Source organism: Crocodylus siamensis, chromosome 3 (genome assembly GCF_052110815.1).
Source record: "Crocodylus siamensis isolate JL-2025a chromosome 3, ASM5211081v1, whole genome shotgun sequence".
Classification (NCBI taxonomy): domain Eukaryota; kingdom Metazoa; phylum Chordata; order Crocodylia; family Crocodylidae; genus Crocodylus; species Crocodylus siamensis.
Window position 1 is genome coordinate 220,240,178 of NC_143397.1, and position 15,421 is coordinate 220,255,598.

The window sequence follows — 15,421 nt, forward strand, 5'->3', positions numbered from 1 at the left end:
TTTTAGTTTCGTCAGTCAGCAATTGGACCACAGATCAGTTATAAGCCAACTTATTGCCTGTGGTAGGAAGGAGATTAGTCTTGAGGGTACATAATACTGGTATAGTTGGATATATAGAGGAAAAGACTGTATACTTTGTGTAAACTTTCTCCTAATCATTAGTCTGTCACTTACCTGAGTTCAGTATATTCATCTTTTTTTTTTTTTTTAATTAGGTGAAAGGTAGATAGGAACTTTTTAATTTATTTTAAACCTTGCCATAGTTGATTCTTCAGAAGATGTTTACATCTCTTTGCTCTATGCTGGGTATACTGAGAATAAGAGCATCTTTGTCTTGTTCATTACCTGGCATAAGGTGTTTTAAAATTGAATTGCTGCCAGTATTTAGTAACGGTAGGCTATAGACTTCTTTCATACTGTTTGCCAATAACTTTACACTCAATGTAATGATAATAGACCATCATCATAAATTTGTGGAGTTGTTGCTGAAATAAACCAATGGCAAAATGGAACAAAGGCCTGCATGTTTTGGATAAAAATAGTGTGCAAGAATATCAGTAAATTAATTTTGGGATGGAAACCAGATCAGTAAAACAAGCACCTCTGCTTAAAACCTGTGTCTCTAATCTTTGTAGATGGACTGTCATCTGCTGATCCCAGCTCTGACTGGAATGCACCAGCAGAAGAATGGGGAAATTGGGTAGATGAAGAAAAGGCTGCTTCTGTTGCACAACCTGAAGAATTATCATCTGATGTTCAGAAGGTAGATGGCAACCTAAGTTGCCTACAAAATGCCCTAACTTAGACTTTACCAACTTTTTGCATTTTTGTAGTGTCCATCCTATGTACTATTCCGGTCTCCTTTCTTTGTCCAGTTTGCAGCTAAGCTTTCTACTTCCTGACTGCTGCTTCCTACCTGATTTCCTGCTTTGCCTTCTGCTTCCTGCCCTATCTGTTCCTGTGCTGCCTGTCCCCACTCCCCACCCCTCAAATCTGTTGCATGCCACACAGAGAGGCTGCCCTTGCCATTTGTGCCATAGGTTGGCCATGCTGGGTATAGTGCATGTGGCAGTAATAGTCTAATTCCCAAGTTGTGTGTACCTGTCAGTTATTAAATATAACTGATATTATTAATGGCAAAAATGTAATCAAGAAGGAAGACATTAAGTATTTTCAGTAATTGATTAGATTCCACTCTTCATCTGTTTAGTTTTATAGCAAACAGTTATGGTGTCACAGTGCATGAAGTGTGTTCACTTTTGAAACCAGCTCACTATTGCTCTCTATTGGATGCAAATCTCTCTTTGTAATACCCTCTTGCCAATATTTTACTCTGTATAGCCCATGATTTGTATGGTCAAGGAACTGCTGATCCCATGTGCTCTGTTTTTACATGTAGCTTCTGCAAGCCCTACCCCATACAGCTGTAAACCCTGAAAAAAAATTTACAAAGGAGAAGGGTATTCAGGAAAAACACACAAAATAACTTATGCTAATACCAAGAGCTGTCATCATAGTGCTTACCATGTCTTTGTTGTTAATCGCATAAAGCAAATGTACGAGCATGGTCATTTTACTATACATATTACTGTCAGAATGACTTACCAGAGCCTGTAAAGAATGGCTTTCTTTTCAAAATGGCCTTAATTTTACTAGTTCAATTTAATCTGTCCACGTGTATCATTAAATACAATTTATACAAAAGATGTACTTGCTCACAATCTGTGTCAATGAAAAGTAGTGAAATGCTTACTATAGACTCGGTCTCTTGCTTTAAATATTAAGGCTTCAGATGATGAGAGAGAAAAAGCAGAGCCAACTCTTCAGAGTTCTACCAGTGGCAAATCCAAGAAAAAGAAGAAGAAAAAGAAGAAGCAAGGTGAAGAAGCTTGTTCTCCTGCACAGGTAAAATGAAAAGGGATATATATTTTTTGTAATACTGACTCATAGGGCAAAATTCTTGGAAATTATGAAAGATGCACTGTTTCTCAGCGTTCAAATCTTAACAACCAACAATAAAATAAATAACGATTCTTAAAATGATTGATTATGTCATAAATTGTAATGCTAGCTACATACAGTTGCATGACTATTTTACGGTCAACATGATTCAATTCTCTTGAATAGTCCCTCATTTTAAGTGCATGATAATTGATGGGCAGAATTCATGAAACATAAGGAAAATATAGGTGGTGGTCTCAAACTCAGTTTCATTTAATCTGAACTAATATACCCTTCTTTCAAATAAATTGGATTCCTTATTTCCCTTAAGGATGCCATTTAGCAATCACTGGTTTCCTTTGCAAAAGAAGCCCACTCACTCCTATATTTTGGAAGATCATCTTCATGATGGACAATTTTAATAGCTAAAGAAATAAGAGATGGAAGGTCTTTTGGCAGGTCTGCAGCAGAATATTGTGAAAGGCTGTTTTAACTTTATTGAAGGTATAGAAGTAGTTTAGTGTATGTAAAATCTTAAGTGGCCATGACTTGGAGCCAGCTAGGAGAATCTAAGAAGTTAGTTGCTATCTGGCAGGAATAGAAGTTCTAGAGGTCACCTTTGTAGCTAACCGTTTGAGAAGTCTTGAGGAAAATCTGTTTTATTGCAGAGATTGAACTATATTGTCTACAGTAAATTTGCCTAAGATACTGCCTTCACTATTGAACTATTTCAGTAGTTGATTAGTTCACTACTGAATCTTATTTCAGTAGTTGTGCTGCATTCTAGAAGCTGTATATAATGCTGGCATACAGTGGATGTCCACCTGAATTATATTAATATTTTCTTTAAACTTTTGGGAATGTTTATTTGTTTCCTTTAGCTTAATGTCATGAAAGTTAGTCTGGTTAATATTTTAAGAAAACTGAGTTACAGGTACAAAAGCATGGGACTCCCTTTACAGTGCTTGGCTCACCCCTGTCGTCTTTGTAGGATGCTGAAGAACTGGATAGAGAAGTTGGAGATGAATTTCAGGAGGATACCTCAAAAACTCAACCCCAACAGGAAATAGCTTTTTCTTTGAAGACCATGAGCACTAGTGAACCAGCTGAGGTAGGGAACAAAAAGAATCAAGATAACGTTGTAAGTCCTGTTTTGACATAACAAAAGTGAAGAATATGGAAACATAATTGATACCAAAAAATACATTATAGTAATGTGGAATGCACGGGTCAATATAGATTTTCAGTACTGCTCAAGTTATTAGGCATTTCTTTAAAAAAAAAATTAAAAAAGGTTATAATAAAAGATTTCTTGTAATCTTTCCATGTTCTCAGGTCCTATATGCTTAAAATAGTCTTTGATTATCTGATTGGAGTTTTTATTATTTCTCATCATAATGATAGAACCTAATAATCTTGCTAGATTACTTTCAGCAGATTCTTTTTCTTGCTTTAAATTTTAAGGCTATGGTTCTCAACCTCAGTAGCCTTGAGGCACCCTTCATTAAACTTGAACCACCCCTTAGAAAATGCTAGCAAGGTCTTTGTTTTCACTTGTTTTTTGATATGGAAAAGTAACACATCAGCCTTTCTTCTGTTAAAAGCTCAAAGGCCACAAAATGTCAGTTTGGGTTTTTTGTTTTATTTTGTTTTAACACTATAGATTTGTATTTGAAATCTCTGGGTATTTTGTGAATGATGTTTGCACACCTAACAGTGTGTTAATATTGCACGGCACTCCAAAGCACTCTTGAAAAGATGTCAAGGTACCCCAAGGTGCCATGGCAATGTGGTTGAGAATTGCTTTTAAACAGTCCAATCTTTTTAAACAGATTGGATTTGATTTGAATTTGAAGTCAGTTTTGTCACTAGAGGGCAGTCTTAGTCCTACAGTTCTGGTAAAAGATTTTTCAACAGACTAAGTGTACAACAAGATTGCATAAAAATCTTTGTTGTGAAAAAGATACTTTCTTAGTTTAATATGAAAAAAATGTTTGCCTTTTAAAATAGCCTGGGGAGGCTCCCTCACTTGCTGTTTCTACTGAGCCATCTGTAATTGTATCAGAGAGTGATTCTGAGAAGATCGCTACCCAAGTGCCACAGATGCTACAAGAGACAGATGTTTCCAGTTCTAATATTAAGCAAAACAGTGTGCCTCCTCTACAGAGTAAGTATTTCTCAGTATGGGAAGTTGGGTTTTGTAGCTACTAAAAAAAAAAAATGCATCTTGGTTAACTTTCTAACATGATGGGCTTCAGTACTGTATATTAATTTGGGTTATTCAATATTTAATTTAGCAGAGGAGGAGTTAAGTCTCCTTGTAACAGATAGCCAAGTATAACTTTAAAAGGCTGTTATTTTAAAAACATGATTTATTTTATATTCCTGTATAATACCTTGCAATAATATAGAATGTATTGATCAATATTTAAGCAATTTGTGCTCAAATTATTTACTACAAAGCTTAAGGAACATTTTTTTTACTGCACTTTTTTTAGCCAAGTCTGAAGAAAGCTGGGAGTCCCCCAAACAAGTTAAAAAGAAGAAAAAAGCGAGAAGGGAAACGTGAATTTCCTGAGATGGACATATGTTGCTGAAATACTGTCATGAAGATAATGCTGTTTATGCAATAATTTGTGAACATGTACAGAATTTTATATAAATTTCAACTGATTTTTAAAACAGAACTGCTGTGAACACAACCATCTTTAAAAAGGAATCCAAGGAAAGTAACTTTGTGATTATAGAAAACAGCAGAACATGCTACATGCTGGAGAGACGCTTTGAAGAGTCTGTTTTTCCAACTTATGGTGAAAGATGTTAACTTAAAAAAAACAAAACAAACTGGTTTTACAACACAGTGCCCTGTTTACAATAGATTATGTCCTATCTCATCTGCAGTTGGGAATAAAGGATTGATTTTAAGGAAGGGTTTTCTGTAAAATAGTTATCTGTATAATAGTGGATGTTTCTTGCCCCTCTTTTGAGTGGTATATAGAAACACAGAATGTCTACCATTTGGATCTGTTTCATGCCTAAATCAAAGTGCTTTGATTAAATACGTAATCTGCCATATCTTTACAATATGTTGGTTAGCAAAGCGGCTAACCATTAAAGGAATCACAAGTGCAAATAAAATCATTAAAATCATTTGTACAGTTAAACCTTTATGGTTTATTATACAAAGTTAACATAATAAAATGGCTTTTGGTTAAAAGTTTGAGAATGCGATTAAGCTTGAGTGGTTCATGAAGTTATTTTTGATAGTCTCTTACATTACTTGAATTGTTCAAAGTAACAGTATATTTTTAAGAATGCAGCAATGTGCATAAAGTTAATTTCACTGTTTTCTGCTTCATCATATAGCTTTTTTTTATTTGGTTGGTGGGTTCTGATTCACAGCTAAAATTCTTTTCCTGGTTGATTTTTCTTTAATACTTAAAAATGAACTATAAATGCAAAATTTCCTTTTCCTTTAGCATTTACTAACTTACCGTACCTGTTTCTCTTCTCTTTTCTTGGTTAAAACAAAAAATAGCAAGGTAATCCGTTTTCATTCACAAATTATACACTAATTCAAGCATTTGGTGGCAAAATTGAAAAACGGCTTTGGATTACTTTTAATCAACATCGTCAAGATCACAGGTTATCAGGAGTACACTTTTTTCTTTTCTTTTTTTTTACTGCCTTAACCTATAGTTATAGAATGTGCATCTAGACTTCTTGAAGGGGATTAGTGTTTTTATAAGAAATTTCATGCGGTTATAGCAATTGTAAAATAAAGAACCTTTTCCCACTTTAAACTATTGATTTTTTTTAAAGCGGTGTTTTCAGATGTCATTATTTTCAGGCACTATGTAACTACATGGTATCAAATTAGCAAGTATATTTGTATCTATAAATGGTGCATGCTCAGCCATGTACACTGTAAATGTGCTCTACAAAACTTGTATGTTTGATAAGGACCATAATTAACATCACTTGATGAATTCTGTAAAAGAAAGGCCATGGTTTATTTGATGTGATTGGCTTTCATTTTTGTGGCAGAGAAATGAAACAGTAGCAGTTGTAACAAATGGCACTGATCAACCATCCAATATTGTCTTCTGCTTGCAAAGCAGAAATAATAGTTAAAGAAACAAGCCTGGTTTTAATTGTACTAAAGACATGCCTTATTGAGAGCTTTCCTAATAAATGAATACTAACTTATGCAGGTGCTAATACCTGCATCAAGAACATGGTAGTTTGTTTACATGTTCAGAAATTTCGTTCAATTATATTCTAAATTTGTTGTGAATGATAAATTGAGTAATTTGATAGCATCATTTTACTTATTGAGGAGAGAGTAATACAAAAGCTTTGCCTGTCAGTTCCATGTAAGCTAACTTCAGAACTGAAATATTTTCAACAGGAATTTCTAAGATGTTTAACATAATCATGTAATGTGCATTGGTGCTTGTAAATTAGATTTCCATTTTGCTTACTTCTCCGTGTGACAGAAGCAGGTCTTTAAATTCATATGTACAGTGAACTTCCAAAATTTTAATAGTAGTCCCACCCTGTACATTTTTGTTAGATTTGGCTTTCTGAAAAAGGTCTTAAAGACCTTTACAAAATAATGTATTGACTACAACTATATAAAAACTGATTTAGGCATTTACCTTTGGAAGGGTATTGACAGTTCAGGATTGCCAGAATAAGTCCTTGAATTGCTCAACATAGCAATTTATATGCATTGTACTTGCAGCAAGCTGCTGCTTCTAACTTGCACAGCAGTCTGAACCTTTCCAGCCTTCCTTTTCAAATATCATCCATTTAGTTGTTCATCTACTTGTGGCTTATTTTTTTTCATTTGTGTATGGATTGAGTGTCTTGGAAAGTTTATTTTTATTCAACAGATGCTCCAGAGGAAACAGTAATAATGGAAATTATCCATGAATAGAAACTGAGTTATCTATTTAGATTGTCGTTTTACTTTTACCCAAGGCAAGGAATGGCTAATTTTCATAATAATAAAAAATAAAATCTATTTCATGCATAGGTACCTTCAGCAGAAAGAGAAACCAATACTGTTTAAAGAAACTAAGTCTCATTTTCTTAGATGCATGAAATATTTTCATAATATGATGTTTTTGTAATTTTTCTGAAATGGTTTATATTGCACAACTGTATGGAAAGTGTGGTTGTGATGTGTAATTAGATAGTTACTGTATGCTCTCAGTTTTTGTTTTTCTTCTGGGAAAGTGTACAAGATTCATGTGCTTGTTACAAAGCTAGTAATCTGAGTTGACTTGAGATGAATGAAAACTTTTGGATAGCTCTTTTTATAAACCTAAAGAAAAAGTACAATAGACAAACATTTCTTAAATGTTTACTAAAAATGTATACATTAAAAACAAATTTTCAAAATGCTTCATAGGAATACCTTTAGTATTGATATGTTTGCAACTGAACTGATTTTCATTGGAAGCTACCATTTTGCTCCAGTTCCCAGCTAGAGGTCTGTTCTGATGACTAGGACCTAGGTGAACATTTGAATGTATATGACTAGCAGATCAAAGCTCATTAAAAATAGAGTGCTTTTCATTCAAGTGGTTTAACAAATCAGGCTTTGAGTTGAATAAGAGTTAGAAGATGAAGGGAGGAAAAACTTTTTTAAAGTCTCTTAACATATATTGTGCATCCATTTTTAAATAATCATACTGTTGGAATAGCAGATTTCTTACTTTAATTTATTCTCTTCACATAACTCAGTTTGCATAACAGACAAATGATGCAGGTAAGAAAACAAGACTTTTGTTCTTGGCATACAAGATGGACTGTTTCAATCAACTTCCTTTCTCCCTGCAAATGAATAATTTCCATCTCTGAGCTGCAGAGTTTGAGTTTTCAGTTTTTCAAATGTTCATTAGTTAAGGGGATCCCTTAACTTACCTCTGCTGTAGCCTATCACTTGTACTTCCTGTGCAGAGTCTCTTCTGCTGCTTTTGCTGTATTTGAAGGCAGGGGTTCCATATCTGCAAACTGAATTTCCAGTTTTAACTGGTGTAGACCAAAATCAAGAGGAAAAAAGGGAAAGAGAGCATGTGGCTTGTGGATCTTGCTAGAACCTTGTCAGCTGAAATGCGTTTTGAGGGGGGGAGTAAGGGGCACTCTGTCAGAAGCCCTTTGTACATTGGTGGAGTGTCTTGTATTGAGTCAATATTGACGATACAAACACAGAACCCCCAAATCAATGTCTGGCTGAATCTCAGTTCATTTTAAAACTATTCTAGTTTGATTGCTGATCTCAGCACCTCTATCTCTCTTGCTCTCTCTCTTTCTCTCTCATTGCATAATTTCCCCTCCTTCCAAAGATACATACCTATTGAAAACACATTTTTAAAGACTCACCTGTTGTACAAAGATGTGTATGTTTTCAGCTGACTGAAAAAAAAATGCTCTGGTCACTAATGAAAGCTGTTTTCTGGTCTGCTCAATAGTAGAGCACTCCATTATCAAAGTTGTTCCCCATGCCAGCATTTGGAGAACTTGATCAGTTTCTACTACTTTTCAGTAAGTAGATTGAGCTCTTTTTTCTAATTCTTTAGCCATCCTCATGGCTCTTCTCTGACTCCTACAAACTATGAACATTCTTCTTGATTTGCAGACACCAGGACTGAGCACAATACTCTAGTGGTGATGGCCTCAATTTCACTTACTGGCACTGGCAAAATATTTTGAGTACTAGCTGTATGAGGAAGTAAGGGCTTCTTTAAGTAGGAAATATGCAGTATGCTACAAATAATATACATTTATTTCCTGTGTTTTCATGCTGTGGCATGTTTGGAGGCCTAGTTTGGGGGGGGGGGAACTTGTATTATCCAATCCTTGCTTTAGTCTTGAAGTTTCTAAGCAAAATGTTTTTGCCGGTTGTTTATGTCCCAAGAGCCTTTTGTTCTCAGAAGGGCAAAATAATCTGAGTCCTAGGTAAGTGTTGACCCCAGTTCAGTAACTTCTCTGCCACATTCAAGCCAAGTTCCTATAGTTCTTTCCTACTGTAAGTTTTATCCTGAATTCTTTTGTGGTTTCTCTTTCAGTTGGTTTAAATATCAAAAAGATTTCTGGGCCCAAAAACAAAATTAGGGCAATTTCCCCTGGAAGAGATGAGCAGCTACAGGCCTGTCTCTATGATGGTCATCACTGAGTTGTCTAGTAATAAGACACTTTCTTTCACTTTCTTTGTATCTGCCTATTTTATCTTGGCTAAAGACTGTCTTTGGGTTTTTGCTTTTCATTTTGTTTATTTTGGGAGGGGGAGGTGTTTAGCTTTCTGGGCCAAACTGAATTTAAGCAAAGCATGAGATAGACATCCGTATATCAGGAATGCAAGCTTTGCCATGTCTGTACTCTGCAGTGCTCTCTGTATCGTGACAGTGAATACCTCTTATAAACAGCATGTTAATGTCACCCTAAAACACAGTGGGGCTGCTATCTGCTTCTGCCTGTGTGTTTGCTGTAAGGTAAGCTATATACCACAGCAGCTGCAGTCCCTGCTACACAACTTTTACATGTTGTAAATGGCCCCAGTACATTCTTTGGATATTTGCCAATCTGATGCTCACTGTAAACAACTACATGTGGCAATTCCACACACATTTATGAAAAGGGTAATTGTTAGCTCCAACACATTTAGATGGTGCAGGCTGCTGTGACCTAGGAACATTGCCAACACCCTTTATGGCTTCATGAGTTGTTTTTTAGACTTACCATATGCTACTTCAACTTTTTAACACGCACGAGTAGCTAAAAGAAACTACAATCCAGTTTTGGATTCTAACCTTTTACTTGAGAACTGATCTGTATTCTGCTGCATGTGGTTTGTGCTTGCTTTTTCTTTTATGGCTTTTAGTTTTCCCTCTTTGGCTTTCAAATGCAAGTCCAGCTATAGTATCTCATATCTGTAAAGAGAGCGTTTCCCAAAGCTTGCTCTTTCTCTATCTGGCTGTAGCTAGAAAGTCTTTTGGTTGACTTTCTTGACTGAACAAGAAAGCCTACCTGTAAAATGTAGCCCTTTCTCTCAAATACTAAAAATAGCTTAGGACATTTACACTTCCTTTGCAGTCTCTTATCATGCTACATTGCATTCAATCCTTCTGGTGCCCTGTGCAAATATCAAATCCTATTGAAGATCTGCTCTCCAAAGCTTTATAGCTCAAAATGATATTTTGAATTCTCAGGACTCATGTTACCCCAGTTGATAGGAGATGATTCTCTTCAAACAATAATGTGACGAAGACAGCTGTCTTAACCTTATTAGGTTAACCACAGACCTGCAAGGAAGAAATGATGCTTCCACAGAAGATGTTGGGTTTTGGGTGGGTTTTTTGTTTTTGTTTTTGCTTTGTTTGCGTCTTCATACTCCTTCCCAATGAATGGACTGCAGCTGGACAGTCCTATTGAGAGATGTTCTGGGCTAAGTGTTGGGAAAGTTTCCCCTACCTCTAGAGGTAACCTCTTTTTTTGTGGGTAGGATAATATTTCAGTGGCCCTGTGCATCCAGACTAGTATATTTTCCTCACTTGTGTATTGTCCTTACTCTTTTCTGACTTTGGTTTGTTCCTTGATCGTGTACCCCTTCAAAAGAAACAAACAACCCAGAAGAACACAAAACTATAGTGCATGTTGGCTCTTAGTACCTTTTGATTCAAGAGAAATGGTTTGTATTGCTTTTTTCCTAATCTTCCAAAGAGGGATCAGGCAGCCTTCCAGTTTCAGTGTTCTGGTCAGCAGGTTGCTAAAGATTGGGTGGCTGTTCTGAATCTAAGGTAACTCCATACATTCATTCAGAATTCTAATGCTAGACAATTTCTCCCTTAGTTTCACAAAATGAGTTTGCATTTCTATCCCAAGAATGGAGATTTATGTTTACCCTGCTTGAAGAAAGTGTTTTTATGTTTGCAGTGAATATAGCACATCTAGTACAGAGTTCTTCCATTCATGTTGCACATAATTGCCATACTGCATCAGACCATTTGTCTGCCTTGCCTCATATTCTGCCTTCTTGACTGGCAAAAATGGATGCCATAGAGGGAAAGCATCAAACCAGGTGGCTCTAGAGTGATCAATCCCCTATTCAATATCTTCCCCGGCAAGTCATGGCAACAGCCATGAGCATTTCTGAAGTGTCTAGCAGTTGCTGTCACATTTCTAAGTAGATCATTAGAGTTGACCCATACTGTAATTCCCCTCATGTTTGGAAACAATAAATTCTTTGGATATTTGTCAATATGCTCGCCAAACAAAAATCTCTGTGCATGCAGTCACAACAGGTAGAATTCATTCATGTACTTCTGAACTGTATCATAGCATCACCCAGATTTTTGAGCGCATAAACCAAATACAGTAACTGAAATGGTGTACTGTGACCACGTCTACATGGGCTATTCATCTAAATAAATACTGGTCGCCAGGACCACAGCACAGTGAGCAGGGTCAGAGAAGCCCCAGCTTGTAAGGTATCATGGAGGGTCAGCCTGCTAGCACTGCTCAGTGTGCCCTGACAAGGTGCAGGACTACCAGGGTGCGGGTGATCATACAATTAGCAAAGAGCTTGTGAGAGAACAGGTTAAAAGGCTGGCCATAAAGTCGGCTGGCCTGGATGGAATGCACCAAAGAGTGCTAAAAGAGTTGACTGACATCATAGCACGACCAATGATGAGGATATTTGAGAACTTGTGGCTTGTGAGAGAGATTCCTGAAGCTTGGAAGAGGATCAACATGGTGCCCATCTTCAAGGAAGGAAGATCCAGGGAACTACAGGCCAATCAGTTTGACCTCAGTCCCTGAAAAGGTCTTGGAAAAAATCATCAAACAAACTATCAACAACAGACTAATGGAAAGCAACATTCTGAGAGACAGCCAACATGGCTTCATTATGAGTAGGTCTTGCCTGACCAACCTCATTTCCTTCTATGACCAGGTGATGCATTGCCTGGACAAAGGAGAAGAGGTTGGTGTCATAGATTTAAAAAAAGCCTTTGACTTGGTCTCCCATGATGTCCTCATGGGTCCAATGGCTGGGGAGCTGGCTCTGTGGTCGGACCCAGAGAGTGATAGTTGATGGAGCTGAGTCAACATGGCACAAGGTGACCAGTGGTGTCCCCCAGGGCTCAGTACTTGGACCAGTACTCTTTAAAATATTCATAAATGATCTGGGTTTGGGTGTCAGAAGCAGGCTGGCTAAGTTCACAGATGACACTCAAATGATGAGGGAGTGTGGTCATGCTAGAGGATAAGCTTGCAATTCAGGCTGACCTGGACAGGCTTGCAAGGTGGGCAGATCAAAACCTGATGACATTCAAACTGGAGAAATGCAAAGTGCTCCACCTCGGGAGAAAAAACCCACACCATACTTGTAGGCTTGGCAGTGCTATACTCACTAGCATGATGACTGAAAGAGACTTGGGGGCCATGATTGGCCACAACATGACCATGAGCCACCACCACAATGCTGCAGCTAGCAAAGCAAAACTGGCTTGCATCTACCGATGCATCTCAAACAAGACCCAAGAAGTCATCCACCCACTTTACTTGGCCTTGGTGAGGGTGCAGCTGGAGTACTGCATCCAGTTCTGGGCTTCACACTTTAGAAAAGATGTGGAAAAGCTTGAGAGTCCAGAGGAGAGCCACATGCATGATTAGGGGTCAAGAGAACAGGCCTTATGAGGACAGTCTGAGGGACATGGGACTCTTCAGGCTGGAGAAGCGAAGGCGCAAGGGGGACTTGATGGCAACCTGTAAGTATATAAGGAACGTGCATCAAGTACTGTGAGAACACCTGTTCACAAGGGCACCCAAGGGAAGACAAGGTCTAATGGTCACAAACTGCTGGAAGACCATTTTAGACTGGACATAAGGAAAAACTTTTTAACTGTCCGAGTCTCCAGAATCTGGAATATACTGTCCACAGAAGTGGTGCAAGGACTTAGTCTGGATACCTTTAAGAAATGCTTAAATGCTTATCTTGCTGGGGTGCTCTGACCTCAGCTGGCTGACTTCCCCTTGGGCAGGGGACTGGATCCCATGAGGTCCCTTCCAGTCCTAACGTCTATGAAATCTATTAAATCTATGTGCTGTGGAGCGGCTGGTTTGGGCACGAATTTAATACAGTGTGGGGCTGGCCAGCTCCAGTCTCCCAGTTCCAGTTGGAGAAAGCACTTAAAAAATGCAGAGGCTGTCAGCAAGGCAGTACTTTGTTTCATAGTTGGTAGGGTCAGAAGTGACCTGAGCAGATCATCACTTACCGACATCTGCTCTACTACAGGAGTACTGTGGGACACTGGAGGACTCATGGGTCCCTGCCCTGCTCTGTAGAGAATACGTACATAATAAAACACTTCTAAATCATGCCTCATTATCGCACATGCTCTTTTGAAGTTCTTTGAATATTCTTGAGGCACTTCAGAGGGTAAGTCATTCAGACACACACACACACACACACACACCCCTTGCAAATTTGAATGTGACCTTTGTCTGCAGTCTTTGTCTCCTGTTAATGCTGATCCATTCTTCACAGACTTCCTTTTGGGGTCATTTATTAAAGTGTGAGAGTGTTTCCAGCCATTGGGATAGGGTACTTTTCTGACAGGTGACAGGACCTAGGTTTAAATCTGTAATTTAAAGCAAAGATTTGAACCAGTGCATCTCACTTGACTGTTCTAATCCTTAATCTAAATCACTCTATTTCTTTCTAGGGACTGCCACCCCCCCACCCCCAGATGTGCAAGTGAAGGCGCAATAGGATCTACTGCATCAATGCACACCCGCAACTGGGACACTACCTCAGTTTACAGTTGCTCAGCCACAGGAGTGCAGGGGCCCCTGGAAACCTTGTCAGGTGGTGGGGCTCCCAGGCATGGGTAACTGGGAGCCAGCATCAGCTGGGAGCTCCCAAGCTGGGGAAGGAGGGGTTGCACATGGGGACCCCCAGCTGGGAGCTCCAATCAGCTGACATGGCTCCCAGCCAAAGGGATCCCTGGCCACACAATGAACGGCATGAGGGAAGCAGCAAAAAAGTTATTGCACATTTTGTGGAATAACTATAGCTTATTCTTCTTTATATCGTACCATTAATTGATGAGAGGGTGACCACCTAAGATGCGATTAACTAGTTAATTATGCCTGAAATGTAATGTGTAGATGGGACCAATGAGTAGTCTGTGAAAAGTGGAACAGTATGTCCAGAACAACCTGTCCCAGGACACCTAATAACAACCTCCTGGGATGTTAGAGATGTGTGTTTAAGTCCCCTCAGGCATGGGAGGACTTTAAACAAGTGTCATTACATTAATAAAAAGGGAAAATCACTGCCACACCATTTTTCTCCTGCTTTGGTAAATCCATTTCCTTAGCTGTCTTTGCAACCAGGCAAAAAAGGAGACTTTTTTGTTAAATGAAATGCCTCATTTGACCCCAAGTGACCTCATTTGTTTGTCTGTTTGTTTCTTTGCTTGTCTTTCTCTGGCAACAAGAGTACTTTTAAAAAATGATTTCTTGTCATTCTCACTCAACTGTTTTCTTTTCAGTGGGATTACCTAACCAAACCTTCAGTTACCTGCCTAGTTCCATCCTTAAGCAGTGAACAGGAACAGCAAACAGCAGTTTGCGAATCAGTTCACAGGTCAGTCTGCTGCCCCCGCTCTTTAATACTGCCTGGAAACTCAGCTTCCTTCGCTAAGTTTGATGAAAGGAAGCAGGGAAAAGGGAATCTTTCATGACCAAGGAACAACAAACAGGCCAGCTTACAAGGAGAGTCTGCTAGGGAAGGTTTGCTTGGAAAGAAAGCAGGAAGAGACGTGGTGGATTAAAAGACCCAGAGAAATGGCTGGAGGATGTTGCGATGCCAGAGCCACTTCCATTGTCAGCTCTTCCTCTGCTTGCCCCTGTGAGGTGTCTGCCCAAGAAGAACCGCTCACTACTGAGGCTTCCACCCAGGTCTGGTTTGGTGCTGTGTAGACTGCGGCTTGCAGGTTTCTTTCAGGGACAGCCAGGTGGAGGAGTGCCTGCAACGTAAGCGGTGCTTCCTAGTGGCGTCCCCCAGGGAGCAGGCAAGAGAACTACAGGAGGAGGCTCTGAACCACCCTCCACCATGATGAATTCATCGATTCAATGCTGGAGGAGACTTCTAGGACTGTGGAGGAAGGCCTACCAAAGGCAGTGCTAGAGAAGGAGGTGGACTCCCAGGAAAGTGGAAGCTGGAAACTTGTGACCTCTGGCAGCAAGCAGAAGTCTTCATCCCTACCCGCAGCAGTTTACCTGAAGAACAGATATGGAGCACTAACAACAGAGGAGGGGAAGACTCCCTACTGCAAGGGACAGAGGTATCCACCTGCCACCCTGACCTGTTGTATCAGGAGATCTGCTGCTTGCCCAGAGCCCAGGTCCAAGATGTTACAGAAGGTTTACTGAGACTCATCCAGTTCTCTGGCCCATGCTGCTC

The 15,421-nt window shown here is 39.0% G+C and overlaps 1 protein-coding gene across 2 annotated transcripts in view; it reads left to right on the top strand.

Annotated features, from left to right (window-relative positions):
* Positions 1-7,355, top strand: part of MTDH (metadherin) — a 34,357-nt gene extending 27,002 nt beyond the window's left edge. For both annotated transcript variants that reach the window (XM_090040399.1, XM_090040398.1), the window contains exons 9-13: positions 636-763; positions 1,786-1,905; positions 2,933-3,052; positions 3,952-4,108; positions 4,440-7,355. In XM_090040399.1, coding sequence (XP_089896525.1) covers positions 636-763; positions 1,786-1,905; positions 2,933-3,052; positions 3,952-4,108; positions 4,440-4,510 — 596 coding nt within the window. In that variant the 3' untranslated portion in view covers positions 4,511-7,355. The remainder of the gene's footprint in view (positions 1-635; positions 764-1,785; positions 1,906-2,932; positions 3,053-3,951; positions 4,109-4,439) is intronic.
* The last annotated feature ends 8,066 nt before the right edge of the window (positions 7,356-15,421 follow it).